At 35.0% G+C, this 17,554-nt stretch overlaps 1 protein-coding gene across 1 annotated transcript in view; it reads left to right on the forward strand.

Moving 5' to 3' along the window:
- Positions 1 to 1,243: 1,243 nt before the first annotated feature.
- dsx (transcription factor doublesex) overlaps positions 1,244 to 17,554 on the forward strand; it is a 136,461-nt gene continuing 120,150 nt past the window's right edge. The window contains exons 1-2 of the mRNA XM_089640995.1: positions 1,244 to 2,912; positions 2,997 to 3,047. Of these exons, the coding sequence (XP_089497121.1) occupies positions 2,505 to 2,912; positions 2,997 to 3,047 (459 nt within the window). The 5' untranslated portion in view covers positions 1,244 to 2,504. The remainder of the gene's footprint in view (positions 2,913 to 2,996; positions 3,048 to 17,554) is intronic.

A 17,554-nucleotide genomic window follows, 5' to 3' on the forward strand; every position in this document is an offset into this window, starting at 1 on the left:
TTTCATTTGCTGAAAACATTTCTTTTATTATGTCTATAAGGCTAGGTATAGAATGTAGACAACGTTTTGTCAGATCGTAACTTTAAAACGATGTTAACAATTTCCGACTTTATGAGAATCAATCACGTGAAATCCGGATCATAAGCAAAATATAAACGTATTGTCTCAATAACTTCACGTTGAATGCTGCCAAACAAACATGCATATGTACCTACATGAGGTACTGACGTATGTATGCACTGGGAGGTATAGATCTATTGGATCTATACCTCCCAGTGTGGCGCCACACGATGGGTCGAGAGAGTACGGCTGGAGAGGTCAAAAGGTCATCGTAAACCAGTCTCTCCGTATCCAATCCACCACACAGTAGATGGGAAAAGGCATCAGCCGCCAAGACCTAGACAAACCTCACCCCATGAACCCGGGGGCCCTTGCTAAGTTTCCAAACGAAGCGAAACACTCGAGGTGACCTATGGCAGAAGTTTTCCGAGGCGGCGGTATCTGTACACATCCCAACTTGATAGGTATCAGCTGTTCAATAACGTACTGGAAAACCGGTTTTAAAAAAATTATAACTTGGGTGAGACAAAAAGCTGAAATGTTAAAAAAGCGTAAATTTATCTACAAGAGAAATATATTTATTAAAATACAATTTATTAAAAACATAACTCCACCCTAACTATCCAAAATATGAATCCCCAAACTGTAAAGTTATGTGTATCGATCTTCATTCAATATTGAGTGTTTTTAATTTATCCACATTTAAATGCAAGAAATGTTATAACTACGTAACCGTTTTAACTAATTTAATCAATGTGTTTCTCTGCTATGAAACAAATTTATCTTAAACACAAATGTCGGGTAGTGTTAAATTACATATTAACATCATATTGCACGTAGTTTCCGATGAAAATCATATTTTATGACTGATAAGCGTTATCTAACAAGAATAATTTATCATGTGTATTTTGTATAAACAAAGCGTATTCATAATCGAGACTAGAAATTGCAATTTACTTAGAAATTTATAAAAATATTTTGCTGTGTAAAACAATAAAGAAAATTGCAAAAGTAGTTCGGTAACAAAGTTCCCGTAGCCCGTACACCACCACAAGTGTGGATGCAGTTACCAATACAAGCGCAGCGTGAGTTTATTGCGTGGAGGTAACCAACACACGTAAACAGGCGGCTGGTTGCATGTGCAGTTGCATAGCACAGAGCTGGCCGCGTGACAACTGGGAACCTTCCCTCCGCGTCTCCGCGAGCCCGAGTCAGTCGCGATCTGTCGGCCGACCCGTCCGCTCGGTATACCGACCCGAAACAAACCCGTCTGTGCAGAACACCGTCCCGTAAAACCGCGCCAAATTCTCACTCCATAATATCCAACTAACATTCTGTGTGACTTTCCTCCCGGGCGATCGCTGTCCCCGCGGGATCCACATAATTGCCCCAGTGTTCGTGCCAATTTGCTCTGCGCCGATCAGAACGCTATAATCAGTTGTCAATCTGCCCGCAAACAGCGTGTGAGGAACTCTCGAGGAAGTTGCTTGCACTATCGCAGAAACTTTATCACTTCGAGTGCAATTATACGAGTGTACAGTTGTGAACACGCCGTATATGATTATGTGTTAAAAGTGACAGTTGTTATTATTATAAATATTACCTAATGCTTTTGAATAATATAAAATAGTAACGATTCGTTTTAAAGCTACAGTGCTTTATTGACTACTTTTCGCGAAAAGTGCCGCGTAAACCGAACTCATTCCGATAAAAGTTTCCCGCCGGTTTGTTTACAAACAAAACATCAGCGCCGGCCGCGTGTATCTCGATTTGAAATACTGTCAAATTTGTACATTTTCTCATTCAAACGCTCGCGGGTGTAGTGGTGAATGCCACACCGTCTGGGATCCGATCGGCATATTATTCAGCTGACTCAAATGCATAATAGTGTTGCACTGTCGCATTAAGGACATGAATTGCGTTAAATTAATGTCAGCTAGAAAACCGAGTTGATATTATCTACTGTCCACACGTCATAGGACACACACCCAAGTGGGTTAATAAACTACACAGGTTGTTTGCGACCTAAACAAGAAATAAGAGCGTGCGTTATGCTGCCTCGCGGTAGTGTGCAAATCGTAATCTTGAATTGACATGACGATTAAGTAAGCCAGTTTTGATGCGCTCCGCATATCCAGTGCTACTCACCGTACACAATTTCTGGGAAGCGGGTAATCTATTGAATAAGCGCGTAGGTCAGTTACGCGAGATATTCAATAGTCTAAATCGGTATTGAGATAGCCGGTTGAATCAGATCATTAATCATTCCCTTGAATTGGTTCAATATCTGGGAGATAACGAAGTAAGTTTGATGAGATTCTGTGGCGTGATCGGATCGTGTACGAGGAGAACGTAAGTGTTCCCCGCCGTCCCGTCCCGGCGGAAAGATTCAGCTCAAGGTAGAATATCCAGGGGGAGCGGTGGAGGCGGCATGCAGCGAGGGGATGGGGGGCGGTTGGCGAGATGGTGGCTCCGGGGGTAGCAGCAGCGCCTCTGCGGGCCCGCGCACGCCGCCCAACTGTGCGAGGTGCCGCAACCACCGCCTCAAGATCGCCCTCAAGGGCCACAAGAGGTACTGCAAATACCGCTACTGCAACTGCGACAAGTGCAGGCTGACGGCGGAGAGACAGAGAGTGATGGCTCTGCAGACCGCGCTGAGGCGCGCCCAGGCTCAGGACGAGGCGCGCGCGCAGGCGACGGTCAGCGGCGCGGACGTGCGGGCGCCCCCCGCCCCGGCACCGTCGCCGCCCGACTCGACCGCGCCGCTGCCGCCGTCCGCCCGCGCGCCCGACTCGCCGCTCAGCACCGAATCGGCGCCCTCCTCGCCCGGCATGGCGCTGCTGTCCCCGCCCGCCCTCAAGCCGCACGTGTTGCACGCCCAGCAGGCGCTGCACCCGCCGCACGCGCAGCACCCCCAGCACCCGCAGCTCCCTCAGCACCCGCCGCACCCGCCGCACCCGCCGCACCCGCCTCACCTGTTGCCGCAGGTTCCGCATGCTCCGCAGCCTGGTGAGTTCCTTTACTTCTTCACTATGCAGTCTTTGCCTTTTCTAGATTCTCATTAAACAAGCATCTGAATACTAATCTTTTAATGCATAATGCAACGTAGATCATTAGGTACTAATACATCGGCAAGTCGGTGTGGTAGTGCCTAAATTGAATCGAGAATTAATAGTTACAATTGCAAAATCAAATGTCATATAATATTTGTTTGAATTTTCACAGGTGAATTTGACAATATGACGAAACTTGCAAAATAGTGTTAAAAAATACAATTTTTCGGTTAAATGTGTCTGATGTGAATGTTTTATATATTATTTGTTATCTGGTTCTTAATAAATTAGTTCTGATTCAATTCATCAACTTAGAACCTTGTAATAATCTAACGAGATTCTCGGAACTATTTATTTATTTAGAATTTACGGCACAAGTGCCATTTACATACAAAGTTTTTTATTTTATTTTTTTTACATATACATAGTGCTGTATTAAATTATGATGAATAAATTAAATAATTAAATTTAGTCAAAACATAACAAAGAAAATAACAGTAAAGAAAGAAGCAATGACAATAACCTGTTATCCACTGGAGCGACCACGCGAAATAAATAATTTTGCCTCGATTGCTCGAGATATTCAGACGATATTTTTTTTAATTTTTCGCCAACATTAAAAAAAACATAACTTAGAAATTTTACATGAAGTCATACAAATTTGTTATGATGCTATATAGCCAATGAGTTAATCTGTATTTTGCTGTTTGTTTCATTTTTGTAGGATTTATAGAAAAAATATTAAAAAATCGTAAAGTTTATAATCCTGCGAATCCTGCGTGTTTGTTACTTTGAAACTGCCGTGACAGCAAATTTTTCGAGTCAACATTAAATATTTTATATGTCTGTATGTTGTCTGTGGTTTACTTGATAATGAAAGATAAATGTCTGTGGAAAAAAGACTTGATTTTAATCGTAAACAGCATATCAGAAATAGTAGGTGAAAAAAATATTTTAAAGAATTTGATCACGGACTGTCCAAACGTAATGAACTAAATTACTATATTTAGTACATTTAACACACTGAAATTGTATTAAATTAGAAAGATAATTTCATTGTCTACAATTACCAATAACAATTATTAAAAATTTTGCCTTTTTTAACTAATTGAATAGTGTAATACAGACAGTCTATTTTTCAATGTCAAAATCGAAGCGCCGCTTTTTATATAATTGAGATCTAATACTGGATATTTATGACCATATTTTTAGTAAGTTAAATTTAAGTAAAACAAGAAAAAAGGTTTATAATAAGATATATATCATAGCAATACATATTACTAATCTTTCAGAAAATACTTTGTAAATTGCTTAAATTCCGTGTTATTTTGACATTTTTCCTCCAGAATACGTGATTGACAGCGTTTAAGCTCAGTACACACCGGGTGAATTAACCTAGCAAAGTTGATGATGATGGTTATGAAACCTTTAATGTCAAACTTGTAGGAGCTTAGAACGGTAGTTAAAATCTTTATATTATTGTAAAAATCAACCACTTTGTGGTTTGACATATTTAATAAAATAAAATAAAATACTTTTAGTTTTAAAACCACAAGTAGTAATAATTTGTACCCTGAAGATGCTTGAGTAAAGCGAAACCGGTCGGTTCTAAAACTTATTAAAAACTCGTGGTTTAAAAACAAAAAGTATTTTATTTTATTTTATTGAAATCTTTATAACTTTTATACCTAAAAGTTGGGTTTTGAAAAAAAATAGTTGGGAGGGAAATAAATTATAGAACAAACAATTTATTTATTTATTGCTTGCAATAAAAATAATTAAATTTTTATTCGTTTCATATAATTTAAACAAATCAATATATAGTATCATTATGCCTCGTTCCAGAGTGATACTCTCAGTATCGCCCTGGTGACAGACCACCTTTCAAAATTGAACATTGCTTGAAATGGTTTCATTATGTATAGTGACTAGATCTAAAATAGCCACTTTACTAGATATAGATAAATTGAAAAAACATACATAAAAAGACAAAAACAAAACAAGTAATGTGTACAATATACAGAAAAAAACGAGAATACATGTATATTTTTCAATATGTATATTTCAATGATCAGAATTGAAATATACATATTAAACGTCCACCAAACCTTCTCCAAAAGGACCCCAAAATCGGACCTTTGGGGGTTAACCGTTTGGGGCTTTGTCGTAACAACATTTTAATGGGATGTAAATATGCGGAAAGAACCTGGAAAGAATGCGGAAAGACCTGGTCACCAAACACAAGTGAATAGCCAAGTACTTCACCACCTTACTCTTCCCCATCTCCTTCCATAACTTCAGTCTCACAACATACCCCCAATTGGGGATGCTATCACACAAAAAACCATCAGGCGGCAGAATCGATCGCGTTGCCTGCATATCATCCTGGTCTTGTCTCCCAAGTTCTATGGCCAAAGCGGGATGAAGCGGCATTGATAAAAATTAGAGATGTTTCTGGTAACATGCATAAAGTATCCTCGTTGCTTACTCCGTGGTCGACGTCGCTTGCTTCATCGTCCTCGTCGCTCGCTTCGTCGTCCACGTCGCTCACGCGGCTATCCTCCATGTCCGTTTCTGAAACAACAGAAATCGCAAATTAATTTAATGGGTCTGTATTTCAATTACGGACCGCCTCTGGTACGACGTTTAAAAAATAAACTAATAGCACGATCAAACGAATCAAACACTTGAGGCGGGCAATGTCAAGGGTTAGAATAACATCAGTGTATGGTGAGACGATGTATGCATGTGAATAAAGCAAAGATTATGTCTGCCAAGACGGAGTTGTTTAGCGGTCCATAATTTCTGCCTACCCCTGCGGGGAAATGGTATGGTGGATTTGATGGTTAGTTATTTATTTTTTAACTCACGGTTCCTAAGTGCCGACTACTGCGTCCACTTCGCTCGCTTCGTCGTCCACGTCGCTCGCGCGGTTATCCGTTTTTGAAACAACAGAAATCACGAATTAATTTAATGCGTCTATTTTTCAATTACGGTCCGCACCCGGTAGAATGTTTAAAAAAATAAACTCACCGTTTCCAAACGCAGACACTTCTTGGTAGAGTGGGACGTCCACCCACATGCTCGGTTCATCCCGTGATGTCCCAGGTAAGGGAGTGAAGGTAGCGGGAGATGTCAACCATGTTGGGGGAACTAGCGAAGGTAATGTTGCTGGTGTCCCTAGTGAAAAAGGACACCCTATTCTCTCCGGAGATGGAATTCTGAAAACATATACATTAATCACATTAACGGATTGTTCTCATTCACGCGTGAACTGAATCTGTAAAAAGCCAGTAGGTAAAATAAATAAAAAATCAACATCAGTGTCATGGACAGATCCGATTCTAGCTCATGTGTACAATGCACAGATAACCAACGCTAATCCAACTCATTCTCACTGTTGCAGAACACTCAGGAAAACAATAATATTGTATCATGCATATTTAAACACGTTCACTTACTTTTTTTGTTTTTCTTGGGGGCGCAGTGGGGAGAAGGATCCGCGCCGCCTGCTTCTGGAACGTTCTGCATTCAAATTCCAGTTGGAAGAAAGCAGACTGGGCCCTTGCTGCCTTTTGGGACTTGGCGCGATCCTCTCTCACCATTAGTAAAGCTGGATCACTGTAAAAAATATTTAAAAAATATATGATAGCACAACACAGATCCACAGTGAAATAGCGACTTTAAAAATATTAAAAAATAATGACACTCCACAGTCCACCATATATTTTATTTTCAAAATACTTATATTTTCTACAATTATTATATATTTTAATACATTCAAACCTGAAGATTCTTGAATTCGTTCAAATTTGAAATAAATTAATTAATTATAAAACGAAATAATCGAAAACGTATTGTGTAGTGGGACCTTAATTCAATAAATGGCCTAAAATGGCGAATTTTTGTTCTTAAATTGCTACAAATTTCAAATGCAAGTAACTTGTTTAAAAATTACCCAATCTATATAAAAAATTATATTTTTCTCTTTGTTACGAATCACTTTAATGGAATAACTTTATTTTCAATGCACACGTGAATTAATCAAATCGATATTTGTAAAAACAATACATTCTGTAATGGCGTCGCAAAAATTCACATTTAGTTTTAGAAATGAATTAAAAACAACAATATTTTTTATAAAATAGAGTTGAAAACACGTTAAATAGTTATACAAATTATTAGCAGATACACTGGTACAATAATATTAAATTGAAATGATATACTTACGATATTTCAATGATTTATATATCTGACAGTTGTAAAACGCACGCGACACAATCTGAGTGAATTTTGGAATAAAAAAGACAAATTGAAATTTCCATAGAAGACCTATTAACCCTAGGATTTGCGACATCTATGTTTGAACGGATTAAACATTTCAATAGCTTCTTTTATAGTGCAAAATAATGGACGCAGGAATGGCTAAAATTTTAAAATAAATATTTTTCCGAATCACGAGATAATTTGCAATTTTTTTCAATAAAGCAATCGCAGGTATTTAAATTGGCGCATTTATATTATCAAAAGCAATCCAATGGGTAAGTAGTGACCTCATTAAAATAAGTGGCGTTAAAATGTGTTATTAGTGCAGCTTTATACTTTACAAGGGGAATATTAAAAGTATCTGCGATTTTAGCATAAAAGTTCCCAAGTGTGTGCAATCTATTTATAACTGAGTTATATCCTGAGACTGTGGAATAATTGTCACAACAATACATACTAGAGGAACTTGATCTAATGGTAGGTACATGAAGTTGAATCAACATTAATATGTCAGGGCTATTCAACTGATAATTTATAATTTTGTATAAAAATATTAGATAAAAAAAATTTCAGGTTTTGGAATTATCAAAAAATTTTGACAATTCCAAAACGTGTATTGACCATATTATGAGTAAAACTAAAAAACATACCCAATCTGTCATTTACGAATCAACAATAACTGATCATTTTACAACAATCCTAGCTATAAACCAAAAAAAGAAAGAAAAACTAGAAATTGACCGACGACAATAGAAAAATCTGAAACAAACTGGAATGCCGTTAAACAAAACTTGCAATGTACTGATTGGAATAAATTACATAATATTGACAACCCAAATGATGCGTGGGATAGCTTTATTGATATTATCAAATATAACATAGTATCCAATACCAAAAAAAATGTAAATAAAATTTCACATAAGAATATACACATCAAGCCTTGGATCTCACAGAATATTATAAACTGTATAAGAAAAAGAGACGAATTACATGAAAAACTTAAGCAAAATCCTTATGATATACACAAACTACGATACTACAAAAGATATAGAAACATTTGCAAAACATCATTAACACCACAAAAGAATCCTACTATAAAAATAAAATAGAAGCATGAAACGATAATCCCAGAAAAATGTGGCAAATTTTAAATGAAGCGACCAATTCTATATCCACCAGTAATACATCAAAAATCGATGAACTGAACATAAACCAGGTCCCCACTCTACTTGCTGAAAACCCTGACAAAATTCTTGATCACGTTAATAATTTTTTCACAACCATTGGATAAAAATTAGCAAAACAAATTACACCTTATGATGATGCAGTCGAACCAAATGAAGCTAGCAATCTGGAAAGGGAACTAAATATCAAACAAATAACCGTTGACAAAATCAACAACATAATTACTTCCTTAAAACCAAATGTATCATCCGGGGATGAAGTAATCTCAACAAATACAATAAAACATCTCAGTGAAGAAATTGCCTTCCCACTGACACATCTAATCAATTTGTCTATAACTAAAAACATATTTCCCACGTCCCTTAAAGTAACAACTGTCATACCTATATATAAATAAGGATTTTTATTTATTTATTTATTTATTATTGGATAATTTGTATAGCGCCGCTTTTGTGAGATATCACCTCAGGGGCGTTTTACAGTTGATGCAGGTATTACAGAAAATATAAATATTAAAAAAATAGAGTGAAGTTAAGTTAAGTAAAATGAAGTATAGGAACAGGTGACACGAAGATAGAAGATGGAGACTCTGCAGCCAGAATCCTAGGTGGTGAAGAAACTGGGCCAGCTGCTGCAGCGAAAGAGTCCACCGCGTCCACCAACAGTGCCAGCACGAGGTTCGTCATCCGTCCAGGTATGTGTCTGCTGCTAATAAAGCGCTGACACACTATCCTCTCACAGATACCAGACCTTGGCAGCACCGCTGTGACGTTTTACGAAGATAGAGGCTCTGCCAGGTCTGTCAAGGATGTATAAATTATATCAATAACTTTCGACCGATAAGTCTTCTAAGTAACTTTTCTAAAATATTGGAAAAAGTGCTAAAAATACAACTTATAAAATACCTAGAAGATAATAACCTATTATCGAAAACTCAGTATGGTTTTAGACAAAACCTGAGTACTACCGACGCCATAGACGATATCATAAATACGACCACGAAAAGTTTAGACGTGGGAAATAAATCTTTGGCGATATTTATAGACCTACAAAAGGCCTTTGATACAATAGACCATAAAATCCTTTTCAAGAAGCTAAAAAAAATCGGGATGTCAAACACAACTTTAAACCTGCTAATAAGCTACATGTCAGAACATACACAGTGTGTTAAAATTGAAAAGCATAAACGTAAACCACTCCCAATAAAATATGGTGTACCGCAAGGAAAAATCTTAGGACATTTATTATTTGTGATTTATATTAACGATATCTGCAACTTACACACAAAAGGAGAATAATTTGTTTTGCCGACGACACCGTTATTTTATTTAATGAAAGTGATTGGGTAACCGATTACAAAGAAGCTGAACAATGTCAACAAAACGAAATACTTAACATTTTCTATAACGGCCAGAGGACAACCAGCTGAGGATTATGCTCTCAAAATACATGGTTGTCGAGGAAAAACTTACTACTATGCTCTACTATGCCTACTATGCTCTTTGCCAATCACGCTTAGAATATGGGATTATTGGATGGAGATCTGCCTGAAACTTTCACATGAAGGAGCTCGTTAAAACACAAAAAGTAATAATAAAAATAACCCTGAAAGTACCCATAAGGACTCCATCAGAAGAATTTTTTTTAAATTTTACGTGTTCAGCATTATAAAACTGTACTCAAAAAATGCACTACTCAATTTTAAAGAAAAAATATGAACACCTTGCTGAACAACACACCTACACTATAAGAACGAAATCCTCAAATCTACTAAACATTCCAAAATTAAATACATCTTTCGGCCAGAAGAACCACTATTTCCATGCTACAAAATTATATAATGCCCTTCCTATTGAAATTAAAAACACCAAGGATAGAGAAAAGTTTAAAAAAGACATCGAATTATGGCTAACTAAACATGAAGTTGAGGAAATCATTAAATTTATGAAGTAACCCCAACGCAACCTACAGACAACAAACATAAATACTTTTTGCTTAATTTATTTTATATTTTGTGGGAACCAACAAATTAGAAGATGAGGAAATCATGATCAACACAAATACAACAAACTACAGTCCGCCTCGGAACAGGAATACCTAGTGGGGAGGACTGAGAACAAACTACATCACTTTATATCCTTTTTTTACTTAATGTATCATTTTAATTTACTTTGTATTGCCATTAAATAAAAAAAATAAAAAAATAAAAATTGCATACATCATTTTTAGAACCCTTTATGAACACTGGAGAAACAAGATATATTCAATATTATTCCTCTAGATTCTTATCTGTATATGCAAAACATATATTATTCATCTAGATCAGTGATACTCAACCTTTTTCTTCTGCGGGCCACATTCATATGTTTGTAAAGCTACGCGGGCCGCAACACTATACTGGTCGGTTTTGCCAACGGTGTGAGCTTGATTCCCCCTTTTATTATTCGAAATCCATGGGGGGGGGGGGGGGTTGTTAGAGAATTTCTGTAAAAAACATAATAATTCCCCACAAAAAAATACAAAATGAGTGCTCCCCGCAAAATATATTTAAAATCCATGGGGGGGGGTTGTTATAGAAATTCGCTGAAAAAAATTCCGCACAGCCAAAAACATCTTATGTAATTCCCCACAACGATTTTTCGAAATCCATGGGGGGGGGGGGGTAGCTAGAGAATTCCATTTTAGAAAATTTCCGGCCGCAAAAAAATTATATCAAATAGATATGATAATTTGTATGACTTGTTGCATAGCTTTTATCAAATGTAATTTTATTCTTATTTTTTATGTTTGAAAGTATTTGTCAAATTAAAATTATACTACCAACCATGTAAAAGCCCTCTGGGCGTTAAATAAATAAATAATAATATATAATCATCGCCTTCGTTGGTAGTAACCCTGTTAACCATTTAGATTTGCAACTGTCAAAATGTGTTGCCACGAGCAAAATTATTTGCGCGTATATTTGTCTGTCAAATCTTTGTTTTTTAGAGATAGATCTAGCGTGTGCAGTTATGGTGTGCAGTAGCAACACTCTTATACCATATTATATTATATAGATAGTATATTATACTTATACTATCCTCTTCGGGTTTCAATGTCTGTACGTCAAAGTCGCAATTAATCTCAAATTAACGTGAAACGTGATATAGAATGCCAGATTTTGTAAATCATGTTCCTGATATTAAATGTATTGAGGGCCGCACAAAATAGCTCGACGGGCCGCAGGTTGAGTATGACTGATCTAGATTCTAATCTGCATATGCAAAACATATATTATTCATCTAGATTCTAATCTTTATACGCAAAACATATATTCTTTTCAATGTTTCTGATTCAGTTGTGACCGAAATATTTTTATTTTTTTATTTAACTTAAAATAGTACATATTATTATTTCTGTGATTTTGACTTCTTTGGGAAAGGAAATCTTATTTTTGTTTTTCGTTGAATGATCATGATCGTGTTGATGCTTTTTAAGTTTGGCGCATAAATTCAGAAGTTTGTTGGCCTTTAAAAATTTTAAAAACTTTTTTTGTCTATAATACATCTATTTTAAAAGTTATTTTACACTTTTATTTACTTGGCTGAGGATTGAATCTTCCTTCCCAGGGACCGGAATTAACCGCGATACCGACCTTGCCAGATGCCGAGCGGGTAGGGCCGACATTTATTTAGTATATTAACTGCTGTACGATCGCCCGGTTTCAGAGAAATGTGTGCATGATTGACATCAAAAGTTGATACATTGTCATCGACATCTGCCGAGGTTCAGCACAAGTGGGTTAATTTCCGCTTCCAAGTTTTGCATCCATTAAAATGAGAGTGAATTTCAAAATGGATTGAAAAAGAAATATTTATTTTATTAATCTTGATTAAATATCAATACCACCTAGAATGTACATTGAAAAACCTAGATTTGTTTAGCTAGAAAGCTTAAGTTTTCATAGCACCGAAGTCACGTAAAAAATACAAGGTAGGCGACACATTGCACTGTAGGCATTATGGGTTGGCCTCTTTCAGCATATATCAGCATATCTCAGCATATTTCAGCATTCTCGCCATAGACTACCAATGTAATGTGACCAAGCTACGAAAATATAGCGCGCTTATAGCGTGGCCTGTCACAAGCTTTAATCTGAAAATAAATTTATTCGGTTCGAAATTTTCAACATGCGTTTATAACATTCTTAATACATTATTCAGTTGATTTACCTTGGAATTTGTGATTGCCGGTTGTTACTGCCATGGTATTTGAATGCGTTCAAGTATTTTCGTAGAGCACTTATTTATTCTCCAAATTAAGTACCATCCTGTGTCGTTGAGCAACTGTACAATGGAAGTGTAAACAATATAATAAAGAAAAGTAAATAGAAAAAAATCATAAAAAATACTAAAATTAACGTAACACCTGGATTCTATAGGTTGTGAATTAAATAAGTTGAAATATATTTTTTAACATTAACTCCACAGATGAAAATAATTTATCTTGGGGCCTATGTCATATAATATGGAGATGTTATGTTTTGACGGGTCTTTTTGAGCAAAGGAAGGAATGAATCATTCAAATTGTTGAAGTCCATTGGAATGAGTGAATTAATGAGTGAATGAATTAGTAAAATGGAATGATTGAATCATTCAAATTATTGAATTCAAATGCAATGAGGGAATGAATTAGTGAAATGGTATAAGTGAATCATTCAAATTGTTGAAATCAAACTGACGTTATGTTTTGAGGGGTTTTTTGGAGGAAAGGAATGAGTGAATCATTCAAATTGTTGAAATCAAACTGACGTTATGTTTTGAGGGGTCTTTTTGAGGAAAGGAATGAGTGAATCATTAAAATTGTTCAAATCATTCCACAAACACACTTAGGACGGGTTGTTTCGGAGAATTTGAACAATTCTTCAAATTTCAAAGTTACTTTTCAGGTTCAGCAAAAGATTTTTTCAAGTTTTGTTTTATTTAAATTCTGTCTAGTAACTTGTCTATAATAACAGAACTTGAATAGGACTTTCACAGAACCCGAAAATGAACGTTGAAATTTGATGAATTGTTCAAATTCTCCGAAACAACCCGTTCTTAGGACGGGTTGTTTTACAGAATATGAACATTTCATCAAATTTAAAATTAGTTTATACTTAAAATTCAAGTTCTGTGAAAGTTCTATTCAAATCCTGTTATTATTTCGTCGCGTTCCGGTTGTTTAATAGTTAATGGATAAAAACAGAACTTGAATATTAACTTTTAAAATTGATAAAATGTTCATATTCTGTAAAACAACCCGTCAATGATAATTATTTCTAACAGAATAGTAGCATTGACTTGGAAGTGAGACGTTAGAAATGATAGTGTTTTGTCTCTATCCTGTGCGCAAGCGTATCTTGGAGTCCAATTTTCTAGGCTTGATAGACATACATACGCAAATAAACAAAAGATATACATAAGAAAAATAACTCATTTTCATTATTTTGATAATCCATCGCATGTTATATGAACGAAGTGTAACATCTTGAAGGCTTTTACACCCAATGCATATTATTCAAGAGATTATTGATTTGATTAAAAGTTTGACTGAAAGTAGATATTTATTTAAAAAACGAAAGTAGGTAAATACCTACATTACCACCCAGGGAAAAGAAATCTGTTCAAGTCGTTGAAATTTGAATCCGGTGCGAAATTGTAATGAAAGGTTTGAACAAGCTGTTTCTTCTCATTCTGCCTCCTTTCTGTGCACGTTAGCAGGGTTCGTCGACCCTCCAATCTTTTAAAAAACTCGTTATAATCGACGTTCAAGGAGTACGAGTAAAGTGTCCCAAAGATAATAAGCTAATAACTTTGAGGTTTCTCAATAAAGCTACGAAAAAACCGTGTATGAGGTTCATACATTTTCAACATTTACAATATTATATGATTCACAAGCATAGAATGGAGTGTCGATAAATATTTAGACATATTGCACACCCTAATGCTAATTTTATGAAGGTAATAATAATTGTAAATGTTTCAAACACAAAATGTACACCGTTTAAAAATATATATCCTACATAAAATATAATCACGTAAATGAGAATGTTGCAAAGGATCTACCGACTTGAAACCATTTACACTTATTTCTTTATTTATTGACGCCCTGCAGGCTAATATAATAATATTTACTGAGTTACTATGCCTACATGGAGAAAAATTGAGAGGACGCCAGAGAATCAGAACCTAACATTCAGAGAATCTTTTTACTTTATGATTTCTATTTGTATTTTTATTTATGCCTTGCCAGTTTTTTTTAGAATCATTATTAGCTTTTTGTAATTGTTTAGTATAGAACTCTTGTTTACATTTTTTTATAAGAATATTTAAAAAATTCTATAAATAATGTATTGCTATCTTAAATTTCCATTTGGTTGTATGTTTTTTGCCATACAATTATTCTCATGATTTTTGTAAATTTTGTACAGTTTGTTCTTGTGTTGGCTTGCAATTATCAATCCACGCGTGATCCAAGGTTTAATTTTTTTGTGTTTTCTTCTAGGTGTTGGTATTAGTTCAAGACTATTATTAATATTATCGTTTAATATTGAGTAAAAGGTGTTTAGTGATTGGTTTGGGCCATCATTGATAAAACTGTATTCCAAGTTTTTTTTTTAGAGAATTGTTTAGGGTTTGATAATTTTTTTCCTACTTGTTGGTCTTTAATTGTATGATGATACTTTAAAGTATAAAAATTGGGAAATAAAAATAAAATGAAAAATATATCAATTTTAAGGACAGCTGACCTGGGTATAAATTTTTTATTGGTTTTGAGAAATATGTGATCAAGACAAGAACCGTATCTGGTGGGTCCATTTATATAAGATAGATATCCTTCGCTATAAATAACATTAAGTTATTCAGTTGCAATTGGGCTTAGGATAGAATGTTCTTTGTCAATATTTATATCCCCTACGATAAACGTGAAATCTAATTGGTTGCAATTATTTTCGTTTATGAATTATTTTAGTTCTGTGATAAAAGCTTTAGAATCTAAGGAAGGGGCGAGATATATAGCAATTATAGAGTATGTTTAATTGTTTAGCGTGAATGATAAATGTATGGCATTTGAAAACTTAGATTTAGAGATATTCATTATTACATCAGTTATATTGTGAGCACTATAAAAAATCGTTAGACCGTCATGCGAAGTAAGTTTAGAAGGAAGTGAGTATGTCTTATAATCAGAGATGGAGTAAGGGATTAATTCACGCATTTGCGTTTCCTTAAGTATAATCACATTTGGTTTAAATCCTAGAGAATTGAGGAAAATACAAAATTCATCAAAATGTTTATGAATACTCCGGATATTTAAATTTATTATGTTGAAGTCCTTTTTCCTTCACTTATGTAGTTATTTAGTTCTATAGTGTTTTCACATACCTTTGTGTCTACTAATGTAAGATCATCAGTGAGATCAATTTTCACAAAGAGAGTATAAAATTTCTTCTTTATTCTTGTCCCAGAACATGATTAATGTAATGGTATGTTGTTTGCATATTTAATGCGAATTATAGGGGAGACGTCGCTCTTTCTATGTAAGATTTGTCCGTCCTTCGTCCATACATATTTTTATCCAAATACTTATGTAGACTTGGCTAACCATAGGAACTGTTTATTTGCTGGCGTTAGTTTTTCGTCGATGAAGATTTTATCTGTTGACTCCGAGTAATTCATTTCTTTAGGGGTAAAAATTCTTTTAATTTTTTTTTGTTTAATTACCTTATCATTTGTTTCTTTTGAAGTGAATTGGATAGAAATGGTTTTCTTTGCCGGAGCTAGACGGGACGTTTCTGCGTCGCAGAAACAACCCGTCTAGTCCGTCTACACATCTCAGCCGCTTAATTCAATCCTTTAAAAATATGTCCTTTTATAATCCCATAGAAATATTATTATTGTAATGCTTAGAATGGGTTGTTTCATAGAATTTGTACAATTCATCAAATTTCAACGTTCATTTTTGTGTTCTATGAATGACCTATTCACGTTCTGTTATTATATCATTATAGGCCAGTTACTTGACAGAACTGAAATAATAACAAAACTGAAAAAGAACTTTCATAGAACTTAACTTTGAAAATTGTTCAAATTCTCTGAAACAACCCGTTCTTAGTATTTCCAACTAATCACAAACCGTTTTTTATGATTTGGTTTTATTGTATAATGTGGTAAATTAAGTGATAAGATATGGTCAAAAAGCATTTCGTTATGGGTGTCTCGAGTTCCATAAAATAAAAATAAAACATGCGCCTTGGTCATATTATTTGTCATAAATCGAGACAGCCAACCGACAAAAGGCAATAATTTCAACCTTATCACCACCGGCACTAGTACTATCGATGGATCAAGTAACATATTATTACAATACGACGAGGGTATTAATTTCTTAATATTGCCAATTTATGTTTTTATGCCAAAGGTACAATAAATTATGACTAAATTACAAGGAGTTAGTCCTAAGTTGTCTAATGCACAGCGTTTCTCTATTATCAATAGTCATACAACTGCCATACCTGACTTAACTACTGAATTTACAAATGACATTTTTCTAGTAATAGGTGATTACAATTTGACAAATGTGAGCTGGAACTCTACGTATCAGCAACGTAATATCGACTTAGCTGCCTTGCGTTCTCCAATTTAACACAGTATAACGAAATTTATAATACTCGCGGACGAATTTTAGATCTCGTGCTTTGTGATACTACAGTCATCGTCTCCGCGGCTGACTCGCCAATAGTAATAGAAGATGCGCATAATAAATCTATTATACCTAGTTGAACTAAATATTCATCTCCCTGCTACCATCCTAAAGCCCCAGACAGTCAAAATGTTCAATAAATTTTACTATGAGGTAGTTAATGATAGTAATAATTGAATGATTTTTATAGCGCCGTTTTTGTGCAAAATCACCTCAAGGGCGCTGTACAAATTTATAATACATTTCTACAGTTATCTATGTTATTA

Source organism: Hesperophylax consimilis, chromosome 16 (assembly GCF_061612785.1).
Source record: "Hesperophylax consimilis isolate HC1 chromosome 16, BYU_Hcon_1.0, whole genome shotgun sequence".
NCBI classification, from domain to species: Eukaryota; Metazoa; Arthropoda; class Insecta; order Trichoptera; family Limnephilidae; genus Hesperophylax; species Hesperophylax consimilis.